Source organism: Sturnus vulgaris, chromosome 5 (genome assembly GCF_052056855.1).
Source record: "Sturnus vulgaris isolate bStuVul1 chromosome 5, bStuVul1.hap1, whole genome shotgun sequence".
NCBI lineage: Eukaryota > Metazoa > Chordata > Aves > Passeriformes > Sturnidae > Sturnus > Sturnus vulgaris.
Window position 1 is genome coordinate 3,495,927 of NC_142247.1, and position 16,512 is coordinate 3,512,438.

The 16,512-nt window shown below is 40.3% G+C and overlaps 1 protein-coding gene across 36 annotated transcripts in view; it reads right to left on the bottom strand.

The window, feature by feature from the left end:
- CACNA1C (calcium voltage-gated channel subunit alpha1 C) overlaps window positions 1-16,512 on the bottom strand; it is a 458,186-nt gene that overhangs the window by 137,852 nt on the left and 303,822 nt on the right. For 21 of the 36 annotated variants that reach the window (XM_088164617.1, XM_088164615.1, XM_088164595.1 and 18 more), the window contains exons 8-9: window positions 7,381-7,484; window positions 688-860 (exon numbers count right to left, since the gene is read on the bottom strand). In XM_088164617.1, the coding sequence (XP_088020743.1) occupies window positions 688-860; window positions 7,381-7,484 (277 nt within the window). Of the gene's footprint in view, window positions 1-687; window positions 861-6,884; window positions 6,989-7,380; window positions 7,485-16,512 lie in introns of all 36 variants that reach the window. The other 15 variants (XM_088164614.1, XM_088164594.1, XM_088164619.1 and 12 more) reach the window with 2 other exon arrangements.

The following is a 16,512-nucleotide window of genomic DNA, read 5'->3' on the forward strand; positions in this document are numbered from 1 at the left end:
GGAAGCACTGCTTCCTTCAAGCCCCTCCTTCTGCAGGATCTCTAATAGGAGATTGTTGGTGAATTTTCACTTCATACAAACATCTTGTCAACTCCAAAAGAGAAGAGTAAGAAATAACACCCATAGAAGAAATGTCTGAGAGTTTAACCCAGCCTGGCAAAAGCAAACACAAACCCACTGGTTTCAGTGGAGTTACAGATGGCCACTAAAGGTACACCAGAGCTGATTTGTCCCTCCTCCCATAGTGTAGCACTGCTTTCCCTAAGAAACTTTTGCTTTCAAAGGAACCAACCAAGTGCAAAGAGCCTGCAACACTGAGCTACAATTAAATAAATGAATAGAAGGCACACTTGAACTGTAAAACCTTTCTCAGTAGTGGACTTTACCAGCAAGTATTGATCTTTTGTCCATTTAATATCAGGTTCTAATGCCCTTATCACAGACTAAGCACTGATCTGCAGAATATCAATTATTGTATGTTTATTTCTGCTTCCCATGGTCTCCTACAAGCATTAAATTGGAATCATGTATAAGCATAGTGCATGTCTCAGGAAGAACTTGTTCTTCCTTTGAAGCCACCTCAGCACTACAGCAGATGGGCACAGGCTTTATTGCCAAAAGCACAGAGAGAGACAGAGGAGGAGAGAGAGAAAAAGAAAAAGAAAGTGAGAGAAGAGAGTTGCTTACTGTTTCGAGGCTTCTCCTCATCCATGCCTTCATCTTCATTTTCTGGATCAATATCTTCTGCTTGAGTTATCCAGTCCAGGTATCCCTTCAGATCCTCCTCTAGCTGTTGCTTTTCCCGTAGCTTCTGGAAATCACCTCGAGCCTTTGCCTTTTCTCTTTCTTTGGAAAACTCCCTAGCAAGAGGGAGGGAGGGACAGGACATGGGTGGAAAGAAGGAAGAGATGGAAGAAAAGCAATGGGTTAGATTGATTTCCACTAGAGAGTCTCCTGTGTGTGTAGCACTCCCAGCTGTGTCTGTTCAAGACAAACACATGTATGGAGCATCCTTGCTGCACACACACATGTAGAACAGCTGGAGTGTCCACATTTTATCAACACTTAGGAAAACACTGATACCTTTTTTGAAACTTTCCTTCTCAGCATTTAATTGGCAATTCAAATAAAGCACATATTTAACATTTATGTACAATTTTATGGACAACACCAGACATTTTCTAATGCTCTGTAAACACTTGATATTCTCCAAGATTTATCTACAAGTGTCTGAATGAATAATGGTTAACAATGAACTGTTTGACAATAATCTGACATCTGGAGAGTGAGATGGTGGCTCTAGTTTCTAGCCAGGTTTTGATCTGTTTAAGATTTTATATGTCATCACAACTAAATTGGGTTAGTTTAAGTGTAATTAATGGTACTCACAATCCTCTACATATTTAATTATGGACCATTTCACCCACAGTACTGGAAAATATACTTAAATATTCAGACCTCAAAGTTTTACTGAAGACTTTCAGCATTTGAATCAGTTTTATGACACGAAATATATTTTTCAAGTCTCACATTGGGTAGACAAATATGATAAATTATGGGTAGACAAAACTAATAGATTCTGCCAGAAAATGAACAGAACAAATGAAATGAACAAATAAAACATTTGATTATAGTTTTATGAAAGAATACTGTTAGGAATATTGACTTAAACCAGGGCACAAGAACAAGAATTTCCTGTTGCTTAGTTATGATCCTGGGTTCTTGGCTTTGCCTTCTTTTTGGCTGTGTTGCTCTTTCTTCTCCTCCTGCAGAGACACCTATACAGCAATAATTTTTTCAAGAAATGCTGACCTCCCTTATTTAGAGGCTCATGTGGTTCTAAACCAGGTTTTAATGCTTGTATTTTAAAAAGTAAGCTCAATGATTGTAAAAATTGCTGGATCAAGAGTACTCAAGCTTTAAGTCTTATATCTGCTGAAGCATATCACTACACAAGACACAGATAATGCAGATAATGCAAATAATGCAGATAATGCAGATAATACAGGCCACTCTTTCTAGAAAAGAGAAGTAAAGCCATTCTTCCCAGTGCATTATCTGTTAGTGTTGCTGAAGACTGTCAGCAATGAATGGATTTAACAAAATGCTTCTCCACTTGGCATTTGTCTCAGGTTTGCTCCTGCAAAAATGATTTTGGTGACATAATGATTTTGGTGACATAATGATTTTGGTGGCATAATACTAGGAAAATTAAAATCCTAGCCAAAATGCCAATTTTGTGAGTGCCATGTGGCTGAGATGGGGGTGGGTTTCTAGCAGTGATGGTGAGATCATTTCCTCCTGTCTGGTCCAAAACCTGCTGAAAGAGTAACAAGGACTTCACAGGTTTTGGGTCAGGTTTTCTGAATTATGAGCTGTGCATGAAACCAGCACTGCAGCAGGATTGAAGAAGGAGGATCCCTTAATTTCTAGCCAAAATATGTGACAGTGTATGCCAGTGTTATCTGCACCCCTGTCACTCTGCTGAGGGCTCAGGTCATCCCAAAGGAGTCTGATAACAGAGGTGGAAGTGAGGAAGAGAACTTCTCTGGCCTGAAGTTAGTTCTCAGTCAGCTCTGGGTCCAAACTCTGCCTCAAGACATGGAAAAAAAATGAAAAATGACATTTTCTTATACTGGGAGTGATTTTTTACTATTTACAATGTAAAAGAAACAAATAACCCCAACAATAATAATAAAAACTACACAAAGATTGTTAGGGAAAAATCCATCAATGGTGATTATATTTTCTGCTTCAGTAACACCTTTCCTCTGGGTCTGCAGCAGTGCCTTATCCAAATTAATGAATTAACTCTCAAAAAAATAAACACTGCCTGAATCTATGTCTTATTAAGCCTGGTTGTTAAATCAAATTCCAATATTTCAATTTTTAGCTCGTAAAATATTATTTTAGAATCTTAAACAAATGGGTCCAGTTTTGAAATGGGCCTAATCTAGAGTTTTGTAGCACAATTCAAAATACTGTGACAGCCTCCTGTAAATTACCTGCAGTTCCATTGTCTCTTCCCTTTGTACCACACCTGATACTCCACGTCTCAGCTGACTCTCCAAAGAAGACAACTGCTTTAAATTGTCTTAATTTCTACGCTCTGCCAACATTAAAACACTGGGAACAGGCAGCTCAGGAAATTGCTGTTGCAATTCAAACAGCCCCCTGTGTGGAATGGCATCCTTGGGCTGATGTAGCTCAGAATCCAGAGTTACTATCACAGGTCATTTCCCATGCCATGGGAAGGGAGCTGGTGGCCTCAGCCCAGGGGGTATTGCAGGCAGGTGCACACATTACTGCTGCCTCCAGCACAGCTGGCAATAAATGCTCACTGTTTGCACCTCCAGCAGGCAGGCCAAGGACCAAAAAAGCTTTTGATGGAAGTGCCATGTTGAGTCTAGGGGGTGTCTTCTCAAAAAAGGCTGCACTGTCATGGCAGGCAAGGCAAGGTCAATTAAGGCTTGCAGAACTGGCAAGCAATCTGTCTCTTTTCAGTGAACCCAAAACATCAGTGTAAGAGTGGGGGAATCTGATTGTTTTTACCACAATGCAGTTTGTTTCACTTTGGTTTACTTCTCCCAGAAAATTATAGAAATGTCTGCCAATGGGAATTCCAAAGAGCAGAGTATTCTGGAGAGATGTTCTCTCTGTGTGAGGTTAGAGTGGGTCAAGATCATAAACACCCAGCTCTGCATCATGTGCTGTTTCAGATGAAAATTTCTCTTTCCCATCCCAACGATGGGATTTAGGTTATTCTTGTTGATATGATTTCTCACATTTAGAGGCGAGATGGAAAGTGAGCAAACAGCAGAATTCCAACAGTTCAAAACTCTTGCTTACTACTCACAGTGGAGCACAAGGCTCCAAATCTCCTCCACCAAAGAATGGGAAGGGTTGGAAGAGGGGACAGAAGACTAAGAAAAACACCTGAAAGGTCACAAAAACTTCTCAAGGAGGAGCTACAACCATAGCCAGCCTCCTGTTCACTCTGGCCTTTCTGGGCAGCAAAAGCATCAAAAGCAGCCAACTGTGTTTTGCAGGATCTTCTCAAAGCAGAAGAAACTTCTGCTCTCCTGCCCTGCATTTGCCTTAGGCAGCTGCTTGTTTGGCCTGTGTCCTGGGATTTGGATTAAAATATAAAGGAAATGTGACTGTACTCTTAGGTGTACATGTCTGAAGGTTGAACCCACACTGCCTTTTTTCCCCTCGTTAATTAACTGAAACAGATAACAGAATGTGAACATCTCTGATCTCAAGTGACTTCTAATCACTGCTCAGAGCAATGATGTGGAATTGTTTTGCCTGGGCTTGGGGAGGTCTGCTGTGTGATCTGCTGACTGGATATTCCTTTGGAGTACACGAATTTTATATTGTGCTCAGCCAAGTCAGGAAGAGATCACAGCTCCACATATAAATACTCTGACATGCTATTTAGCCTAGTATGTGATTAGTAAGTTCACCAGGACCATGAATGGATGACATACCCGAGGAAAAACAAACTACAAAAAGAGCTCTTTCAGCAGAGCAGAATCCAGCATTTCATTTTGCAGGTGCAATCAAGGTGTCTTTGTGAGTACAATTAATTACACTTATGTATTCAGAAGTGATTAAACCAACCCCCCCCAAGCTAATCTGTCATTTCTGAAGTCTACCTACACAACATGCCTGCTGAAGATCCTGAAATAGATAAATGGGAAAAAAACCAGAGATGCCCAGAATGGATATTCAAAGATAACCAGGAATGCTGCTTTGTATCTAGAACAGACAGGTGGATCATCAACATAGATCAAACTAATAGCAGTAGCAAGTCTCCAGGAAAAACAAGCTGAATCTGCAAAGTGAAGACACTTTGTAACTCAGCAGAATTTAGAACTGCTTTAGAAAGTTAATTGTTTAAAAACTGCTTATTTCGACCAAAGAAAATTTGGAACATTTCTCCCATAATTTCTGTGTTTTTTCATGGGTGCAAATTCTTAAATTTCTTTTTACTTTTCTCCAGTTGGGGACATTTTTGCAGAAACAGTGCAGCTGTCATAACACTGTGGAGACAGCCAGAAAGAGTGACTCACAGCTTAAACAAGGTGCACTTCATCTTGAATTTCAGTTCCCTCTACAGACTGTTTCCATCTCCTACCACTGACTCTGGTGGTCTAGCTGCAATGTGGCAGGAAGTGGAAAATTTAGGCCTCAAAACATTTTCTTGAGTTGAAAATGAGAGAGGGAATTAAATTGTTAATTATGCACAGGTACAAATCCAAGTGCAGGTAAATTGAATTAGCAGTGCTTCTATACTATGCACTCCTCATGGCTTGGCTCACAGGCATTTTTTATCCAGTGAGATACCATTTAATCTTTAACAATATTTCTATATTGTCTTGAGAGCACCCCTGACAGAACAGATCCCTTTCCCTGTCAGCTGGTCATCATTCCCCACTAGTGCTGACATCCTTACCTGCTGGGCAGAGTAATCCACCTGGAGGAATGAGGGATGTGTGTTTCAAAATCCTGCCAGAGCATCACTCTCCAGATATACAAAACCACAGACTATCGCCCAACACTTCATTAATGGGGATTTTCTCCACATTTCCATTATTGTGTGGAAACCCTGCTCCTTGCAGCAGCTGTCACAGTGGCTTGTCCCCTTCAATGGAGTCATGAAGATAGAAATAACACCTGCAGACCTTCTATTACCTGTCTCTTTGACAGATGGCCAAAGGTGGATCTTTTTCCCCAGCCCCACTGCTGCCCTTCCCATCTTGTTGGCCCAAGTACTGAGGACATAATTTCTATGAGGCATCAACTCCTCTCTCCTGCTCAGAGATCATTTTCCCTCTCTTTTGTTCAAAGGAAAAAAAGGGACTTCAGGCATCAGGTACAGGCCCTAAGCAAACTCATTTAGAGCTCATCAAAGGAGGCAGGATGGCAGAAACAAAAAGAGGATGCAGAAAAGTCCTCATACCATATTTATCCGTGTATACAGAATGTCTGTAGCCCCCAGTCATGCCCAAAAATGGAACTAGAGGCCTAATCCTAGATGACTTTTTTTTTTTTAAATCTTGCAAGGAATGTTTGCTGGCTTGATTCCTTTAATTATGTGGCTCCCCAGGGGCAGTAAAGTTTTTAACTACTGGGGACAATATCAATTGTTCTTAATCAAAGCTGCTAAAATGATGATTTGCAGCGAGGGTTATACTGCAGAACTGAAACACAGCTGAATGTCTGGATGTCTTAAAAATACTTAACCACTAAAAGGGCTTCTCTCCTTCTCTGTTCATCCTTGGAAAAGGTCAGAGGGAAATCATCTTTTCTCCCTGCATCATGCCAGATTTGTAATCTGCACAATAGAGAAGATGGGCTTACTGAAGAAGAAACGTGCCCAAGACTCTCTCCAGGGAAAAGAGTCTCCTGGTTAAGCTGTGCTTTAAATGTACTAAACAATGTGAAAATTTCTCCTGTGAGAAGACATAATTTGGCAGGAATCTCACCCTGCAGATGTGAAGGGATTTGTCTCATGCTCTCCTTCCTCCTTCAGTCCTACTGACTCTTCCAGAAATTTTACTATAATCCCCTCCTATGCACGGATTGCTTTGCCCACAGGAGAGCATAGCACTGTCCTCTTCACCACAGAGTACAGGTAGAGGAACGTGCTACAGACCAAAAAATTGTCTTATATTCCTTTGATTTATTCAAAAGGCTTCTTCTGTGATACTAGGAATGCTGTATTTTGCTATTGGCTCAGCAATAGCCTAGGCCCTCTCTTAAGATTCTTGAGATCAACCCACCACTGACCGTTGTTTTGGTAACCAGAGAGTAGGAATAGAAATACAAATTTTTAAAAATAAACAATAATAAAACATTTTCCTGGTACTGCTTACCCGCTAAGTACACCGAGAACCAAGTTAAGTACAAAAAATGACCCTATGATGATTAGTGTAACAAAATAGATCCAGGGCCAGTCCCTTCCTATGGCATCATTGACCTGGAAGAGTGGAATGATAATTAGTGAGACAAGCTCAGATTCTGAGCACTGCAAGGCTCCAGCCAAAGAGATCCCAAGTCACCAGCAGTAAGTTTCTTCAATAGCCAGTTTTCTGGAAATTCTTCAATAGCCACTTTTATGACAGGTTGACATAAATAATTTTGAAGGCCCTGAGGTTGAATTTCTCTGTCAGGGGATAAGACCGCTTTTGTTACCTGTACTGTTATTTGCAATATTTGAACATTTTGTCAGAGTATTTCACAGCTGATGTGAAGCTTCCTTGGATTCAGATTTTTAATCCCTCTGAAAGTATCCTGGTGACAGGGAAGAACCCTTATTATGGAGTCTTGCCCTGTAGCATTGGAAAAAGGACACCAAAACTGTCAGCTTACCCGCTCAACACACCAAGAACCAGATTTAGAACGAAAAAGGATCCAAAGATGACCAGACTGACAAAATACACCCATGGTAACTCATAGCCCATAGCGTCCTGCATCTGGAAAGACGAAGGAAAGTTAGAAGACAGAGAGGGAAAGCAGAAATGATTAGGCAAAGGAACAGATGGAAAGGTTTGTAAACAGAGCCTGTGGTTGGTTTACACATCATCATACCAAGTGTTTCTGTGTGTTCTTTCGGATGTGACCACTCCTTTGATTGTTTTTTTTCATCTATTTCCTCACAGTCAGTGACTAGTACAGCCTAAGATATAACAGTGTGCCCCACTGGCACTTCCTTGGGTGCTCAAAATTGTAGACTTACTTTTTGGAATTTATTTACAACACCACAAAGGGTCCCCCCCCATGAATCCTAAACGTGGCTGCTCACACATATGACCCTCTGCTGCCAGGGAGACTTATCTTAGCACCAGAATCTGTATTATATGAGGTCCACTTCTAGCCCATAATAAGATCTTGTATATATTCTAAAAGCATCTAGTACATAAACACTATCTCATTTTGAAGTCTCCTTCAAAGTTCAAAATTTTGGGAAGTTGCTGGATACCTTAATAGAATCTCACTTTCATAATGGTATAAAAAATAACAGTCCCTTCTTTACTCTTCATAAACACTTATCTTTTGGATCCAGACGTAGCATCATTAAAGAAACAGATGGTGGTTAACATTTTCAGGAGCACTAAATTGATTTATGAACATAAATTGCAGACTTTAAACTATCTAAAGGCATAAAGCAATCTACATTCCTTTGTTTTCCACTCTTGAAAATGTTGTCTTCTCTTTCCAGGAAAATGCTCTTTCCTTTGCAACCTAAACATTTGTTGCAATCACAGAAGAAATATCCTTCCATACACGGGCAATTAGACACACTTCAGGGGAGGTAATTTCACTCGAGATTCATAACAACTCAGGAAAAGAATTTCAGACCTTCAGTAAGACAAGGCAGGAGAGTAACACTAATATAATCAGTTCATTGTGGATGGAAGTCCATTATCCATTTTTCTTCCAAAGCAGAGTCACTAAAGTTCTTGTCTGGCAATAGTCCACAGTCAATGGAGCAATCCAGAACTTCATCTCAGGGCTCCTTCAGCTGTGACTGAACTGGAGTAGACTCATTAAAAAAATAAGCTTAAAATCTGCCTCTGTGAAAACAGTTCATCAGCTCCTTCCTCACAGAATAAATACATTTGGTGGGCAGAAGAGTACCTGAGCTGTTAACATTCCCTATGCATAATAAACTTCTTCCCTCTATATAGTTTTGCAGAATTTTTCACTTAGTTTATAAATCATACTAATTGCTCTTTATGCTTGCAAGCCACATTTCATCCCATGTGACCAAAAAGTAGCACCCCTGGTGTCTACTGCACATCAGGGCTTTAATGAGAACAAAGCATCATCAAATATAAAGATGGAAGCAAAAATTCACCTGAGACCCCAGCTGGGAAACCAGGAAGGCAGAATGTAAATGCCCAGGTTGGATTTCAGTAAAGAAATGAGATTTAACACCCCCTCTCTCATACAAAGAACACCAATATCTATATAAAGCAATCTGCACAATGAGTATGGATGAGTTTGAGAAACTACCATAAGAATTTACCACTGTGGGCACAATGATGAATTGACATCCCTCTGATTTTGATAGATGGTGATAAAAAAGCCTTGGCTACACGGTATTTATCTCTCATCAGTTTGGGATATTTTTTGTCAGCTGGGAAAAAAGAACTTCTCAAAGCTGTGGTACAAGACAATCCTAAAGATCAAAGATCAGGGTGCCAGGTACAGAGGTCAAGGGCAGGAGAGGGACAAAACTTCCCCAGCATGAAGAAACTTCCAGAAGCCAAGAAGCTTCCAGCATGTCCTGGTAAAGCCTATAACTAGAATATAGTGTACCCTGTTATTCCCAATGCCTGCACAAATGCATAACAATTGTTACCAGCTAGCATCAGCACAAATTAGTCCTGTAAAACAGACCTGCATTCTGGTACAGCAGAGCATTTGGGACTTCTCAGACTGAAAATTTCAGAGGTCAGCTTTTCATCTCCTTTTTATTGCACAGTTATATAGGTAACAGAGCTGAGGGGCAGAGACAGCAAGAACTTCTCAAGCAGAAAGAAAATGTCAGTATTTGGCAGATGGCCGAGTCTGTCTCTGTTGCTGGACTTTCCCTACATTTGGTGCTCTCGTGTCATTTTTCTTTAGTAGCAAGTGAGATTATTCCATTATTATGAGGTGAGATTATTCCTGTGGGCCTGACCCAGAGATGACAGGAATGTATGTTAGATTGTCATATAATGTTAAGTGTTTGTTAAATTATGGTAAAACCTCCCTGCAATAAGGAAACAGCACACTGTGAGCTTATTGCTTGCTCCTGAAAAACAGCTGCAGGAGAAATGCAGAGAAATTGGCTGTTTGGTGAAAGCTGGGGGAAAAAGAATAGGAATAGACCTACTCAAAACAGTAACAGCAAGGCCAGGAGTGTTGACATTTGCACCCTCCTGAGTGCAGAAAATGAAGTCTGCAAAATATATTTTGTGCTCCCCAGTGAGCTGGAACTGGCTCAGTTACAGGTTACCTGACAAGGATGGACAGTTCCTGGTACACAGCTCAGTTTTCTGGTGCCTGAATGCAGCACTTCTCCCTGAGTGCTTACTACTAACCCTGGGAATCCCAACAGAAAAGGGTGATCATCTTCTAAATTCACACTTCTCAGCAAAGATTTTCATATCAACCAGTGCAGGTCCAAATTGCAACTTTCAGTCCAGGTGATTGCAACCTGATGCCAGCTTAAGCATGTATGGAACAATTGTTACATCAGCTGGAAGCACAGGGTCAGTGGGAATCTGCAGATTGTCATTTATGGAAATAATTCTGCTTTCTGAGTCAAACTGCCCGACCTTTCACAGCTCACATCTCAACACTTACATGTCACTATTCTCAACAGCCAGGAAGCTGGCACATTTCACAGCACTCATGCATCATCTCTCAGAGATTTTGAAGATAAGGATTCCTTCTCATTATTATTTCCTGCATACCCTCTCTGGCACTGTGGGGACATCATTGGGCTCATTATGCTCCAGCTTTCCAATCTGCAAAGTGGGAGACTACCTTTCCTCACTGGGTGCTGTCGAAGAAGCCACTCAGTTTCATGACAAAAAGAGGTCATTTCAGCACATATGAGGTCTGCTGGAAGAGCTCTATCTTTGCCAAGCATCCTTAATTGCTATCATGCCTACAGCATTTCAGCACAGGCTTTTCTCTCAATGGCACAGGTAATCACCCAGAAATAACACCAGGGTTTTTAACTCTGTATTCTGCTGATCTCAATTACTATCAGCAGTTTCAGTAGGGGCCAAGGAATAAAAGTCTTTCTTAATAGACCTTTGTGCTTTTGTCTTCTGATACTTCAGAAGGCACAGGTGAAGTCACATTGGCAAGGCCACAGGAGCCATTCATGCATTAGCTGTTTAGTAATTTTTTTTTCTTTCCCAGGGATAATAGCCTGGCACATTTGGAAGTGCCTCATTCCTTACACAGGCAGCACAGTTCAAAGCCAGTGTTAGAGGCACACAACCTATTACCATCGTGGTTGAGCATCACCAAGCACAGACTTTCAGTCACTTAATGGGAGGGGTAGGCACAATTGAAATTCTGCTGACTTTACCAGTCACACCCTGACACTGTGGTCAATGTCTTTCAAAAACATCAGAGGGTCACAGGAAGAGTTTAATCCATCAGGAAAGGGCAGCTGCCACTGGAAAGTAGCAAGCTGAAGAAAAAAAATGAAATCTCCCTTGCTTGGTGCACAGTGCAGGAGAGCTGCAGCTTAATGGAAAGTAAGCTAGGGCACCTGGGCTGGGCTTCTGTTCCTTGAATTAATTGTTAATTGATTTCTAATGACTATAGAATGCTGTGATAACTTTTTTTTTTAAATGCTAGTGCTAAAAGTATTCTATAATGAAGTGTAATATTCTGTAAGTGTATGACCTTCCACAGATTAACATTCATTGAGAGGAGCAGCATATTTAATAAAATTAAAGGGCAACAAATTTGGAAATTTTGCATAGAAATGCTATTTTCTGTAACCTATCTGTGAAATTTACTGTCTCAGAAAACAACCTAGCCTAAACTAATGGCTATGGCCAGTAGCAAGATCTCTAGCTGAAACCAAGTCTTTCTTGTGACAATCTAAAATTGGAGAATATTGGGAGCAGGAAACAGCAGAAATAGGAGATAACACTTAACTGTCATTAAAAATATCCTCCAGCTTGAAGCCTTTATTTTGAAAACCATCTCTTTCAGGAACAGGACTTAAGCACCTTCCTAACTTTTGGGATGTGCAGAAGTCATTTCCTCAGCTCAGATCAAAGATCTCATGGCAGGCAGAGCTCAGGGGATACAAAAAGGGCCATGCAGGTACTGATGAGAGATTGGGATATTTATCATTGATCAATAAGGTTTTGCTTCAATTTCTTTAATTTTCTTAATTTTCTCTTTCCACCACCTCTTTCTTTCTCTTCCCATAAATATTTGGGTGAATGCATTTCATTCACATGTAACCTCATGGAACTAAAACTTTAAACTCTGCTCTTCTTTTATCTTTAATAATAGGATGCTGCACTGTTTTGCACTGTGAGGGAAAAATGTTCTCTGCTATAGTTTTCAGTCAGAAGGTGGCTACAACTCCAATTATAATAAACAAAGGATGGAGCTTTACTCTTCACAGCTAGAGTTGAGTTGACAATATTAAAGAAAAAAATATCCATATCATAGACAGGAGGTAGACACTACCTCTCAGATAAGGGTTATGTGACCTAGGAAGTGGAATACTCCTCTCTTGCACTATTTTCTTTGGCTTCCATTGTATCTTCACATTGCCTTCATGATCATTTGTTTGTTTCTGAAACTTCACTACACTTAACTTTGCACTCATACAGTCAAGGAACAAAAAGATGTCATAAATCCATAAATCCTTCAGAAATAATTAAGGTAGGGTGAATTTCCTACTAAGTAAGTGTCTGTATACATCTGTTCCAGTGAAGAAGCAAAACTATGAAAGATCTACCTTTCCTCATGTTAGATATATTGCATCAGCAGAAACAGATGAAGAACAAAATATTCATCCCAAGTGAGAAAAATTATATTACTCCTAAGAGAATTCAACTAACAACTGTAACTGGCAACAGCAGGATTTTTGAGGCTGCTCTGCAAACAAAAAAAATATTTTCTCAACAAAACAATATCATCTGGTTAAATTCTCAACTGCAGGCCAGCTTTGGGCTTAAGAACCCTTGGCTCTGCAGTAATTTGAGTCTTTACCTTGAAAGTTCTTGGTAGTTAATCAGAGGACAGGTGATGAGAAGGTTTGACTCCTGCCTTTCTCTCAACTTCTACTTAGACATCTGAGACATCTGGGAATTGTCTCATTTGGTCATGCTCTTACCTTGTAGGTGGGTGATAGGATTATGAGTATTGAGACTGAGACACAAAAAAATCAACCTCTAAATATGCAGAAATTTGGTGTTGTTAGCTCTGGTAATGGATCTTGTACATTATGTTTTTATCTGATCTTTAAACTGTACCCTTCTTATGTTATACTGGAGTTTTTTAATGTAATACTTGTAATAATTATATTAACTACGCAATTTTAAATATATTGTAAACCTCACTGCTTTTAACAAGGAAACTGATTATCATTCTTCACAATTTCTAACTTTACAAAACTGTAAATGCTTAAAAGAAGCCCCAGAAAGATATCAGTGATGTGACACACAACTAAAGGTTGAGTTACAAGGGGGAGAGTATTAAAATTGACTTTCTCTGTATTATAGGCTCAATATGCACTTTTTCCAACCTGTGGGGCAAACAATGAGGTTGTTTCTTTAGCACTCTGAAATTCTGCATCTCCTGAATCTGCTGGTTTGTTTGGAGCCTGAATGGTGTGAGGTTGCTGTGCATATCAGGTCAATAAAGACATGAAAAAAGCATACTTTTACTGGATAAATTCCTGGTTGCTCTCCACATACACTTCAAGTAATGCTACAGACACAACATACATTCTTCTGGCTTCACCATTCAGAAAAGGAGCAAGGAAAGGATCATATTTCCTATTACCCAGCACACATCCTAAAAAGTTGATTTAGTGCATTATTACACTCAGGATGCAGATTCCACCTTGCAGATCCTCCATTATTTAAAATCTAATTAATTGTCTTTGCTTGGTTGGTTTTTAATCCAGCAATCATGCATGTGCATAATTTAAGGCGCATAAATGAATAATTCCACTGAGGCCAGTGGTCAATATTATTGCCACCAGTGGAAATGAGCTGATATGCACAAGTGCTTTGCTTGAATAGGCTGGGCCACAGGACTGGGAGGAATGTGTGATCAGGAGTTTATCTTCAGAAATTCCTCAGGAAAAAAAATTGAAGCTTAATGCTCATAGTTACTGAAAAATGCCAAAAACATTGAAGCATTTCCGTCTATAACTTCTAGTGCATCGTGAAAAGTGTTATCACCTTGTTGACCTGAAAAAGTCTTTCAGATGTTCTGAGTCTTTTGGACAGGTGAAAAGGAGTGGGAAATTAAGGTCTCAGAGCTGACTCAAGGGAGCGAGATGGGGGTAAAAAAATCTAAAAAACCCCAAACTTTGTGATAAGCAAATATGTAAAAACTAAAATAAATTAGATTTATTTTTATGAACTTAGAAGCAATGGTTTAAGATACAGGCAAAGGCCTCCAGATGTCTTTGCTCTTAGTCTGGGTAGAATGTCTGGCTAATCATCAACACCCTAATAGTCTTAGAGGGACTCTAAGCCACAGTCACTCCTTAAAACTAATCCTAAACACTCCACATTTTGTAGCAGGTGCTATCAGATGGGAGCAAAGGAGACACCAGAGCTCACCCCAGCTTCAGTTTGAACAGATGGCAGTCAAAGGAACAAGCAAACTGGTCCTGTTTTCACAGTCATATTTCTTTTATTTTGAAGTCCTGAAGGAAAAGGGAAATTTTCAGCTGAGTTGTCTTCTCCAAGCTCTTAAGGCTCTACTTACTGTCTTACCTCAACTACAGAATTTTACAAATTTTGTATGTGCATTCTCTAGGTAGATATAAACACCTATAACTTTTTTTCAGTGTCTTCATGAGAAAGGCAAGACAGAGATGGGTGAAGACAAGGGCACAGGGATCCTGAACCAGGGCAGAGAATGCTCCAGACAGGTTAATCTGCTATACAGTCACTGCAGGATAAAAATGAATAATGTAGGTAAGATCCATCATACGTTGGCAGTAGGAAGAATAAGAGGACTCCCATGTGTAGCTTGGTTCCCCAATCATTCTGTATATTCTAGTGATGGAAAGAGCAAATTAAAATTCCACTCTGAGGCAGAAACACTGGCAATTTGTACAGAACTCTCTGCAGGAGCTAAATGGAGCCATTAACTGAGAAAGGACTGCCTTGATGAGGACAACAGAAACATCAAGATTAATTTGCAAGAGAGAACCCTTGAGAAAGAATCAAAGAAACTGCAGCAATGGAAGATGAGTCCAGAAAAGAGAAGGGTAAGGTGGCAGACAGATCTGAGAACGTGGAGCCTGCAGAGGTTGCTTCTTCACCTAACAAAGGCTGAAGATCTTCAAAGATCAAAGATGCTGAATCTGCCATAAATGTCCTCACCCGAGCACACCTGCCCTGATGCAGGTGAACCACAATTAGTGGGTTTTTAATTAAAAGCTTTTGGTATAGCTGTAGCTCATTGCTGCACTGCCTGATCTCCCTGACAAGAGGGTGCAGAAGTGACCAAGGTTCTCCCCACACAGCACTCTACAGAAAAATGGGAGCAGGGCTGGAGCTCAACCTCCAGAGCCACGAGAGAAACATCCTGCAGGAGATCCAAGAGATTTTATCCTGGGGGGACTGTGCAAAGGCAGGAATCCTGCAGCAGGCTCCTACCAGGCTGCTGCTGCCTGCTCAAGAGCAAGGTGGGAGCTGAGACCAGCTCTGCCTTAGAACCAGGTCACAGCTTGATGGCAAAGTGAAAACATGTGAAATAGCTCACATGAGCTTCTCTGGAGTTCTACAGGAATGTAATTTTGCTGTTCCATGGAGCAAACCATATTTGCTTTAGTTGCATACAGTTTGAGGGAAGTGCACTGCTACAGCAGAATTTGTCACACTTTTTTTTTTACAGCAGCACATTTTCATCACTCATTAAATACAGGCCCCTTTTCAAGGATATGCACATTTTATCAGCTGGGAAAGACTGTATAAAGTCAGAGAAACATAGAAAAAGACCAAACTTTCAACTATCTAGTCCTAGATGACTGATACTGACTGCATGTTGTCACTGAGTCCTTCCACTGTGTTTTTTAGCTCTCAGTACATAACACTATTTCCCTCGTTAGTAAAGTTCCACATTCATATTTCATCTGTTTTCAGCCTGGGTGCACATTGTTTTTTACAGTCTGATGTTCTTTACCAGACTGAGCCATTATGGAAAATACAAGGTCTCTGTCTGAGGGTAAGGAAGAGAATTACAGCTTGCATTCAAATACCAGCAGGTCAAAATGTCTGTGGCACACAATGGTTCAGCTGAGCTGTTTTCCACTGCAGGTTATTTCTGTTGAAAATGCTTCCTGATCTCGTAGTTCTGAGCACAACAAACAAGTTTGTGCTTGCTGGAGAGGAATCACAGACCCATTAAGCCTGGAAAAGGCCTCTAAAGATCAAGTCCAACCACCAACCTAGAATCAACACCCTGTTCAGCACTAGAGAGGAAATACTGAACATCAGTGTTTAGCAGTGTCCTAGTTAAATCTGTGATTTCAAATGGCCTTCACACAAGTTTACTGCACAACTTCAACAGATGGCAAAGGCCATCTAACTTCACACTTTTCAAAATAGAGGAAAAAAAATGTTAGGCTCTCCCTTTGCTTAAAAAAACCTCAGCAGTGTGACTGGCTTTTGTTTTCACAAGGTTGCAACTTTTATTAGCACTAGTAGTGTTCCAAAGGGCCATGCATCATCATGGCAAAGCAGCTATATGAAAAGTGGATTTGCTGACAAAATCTCA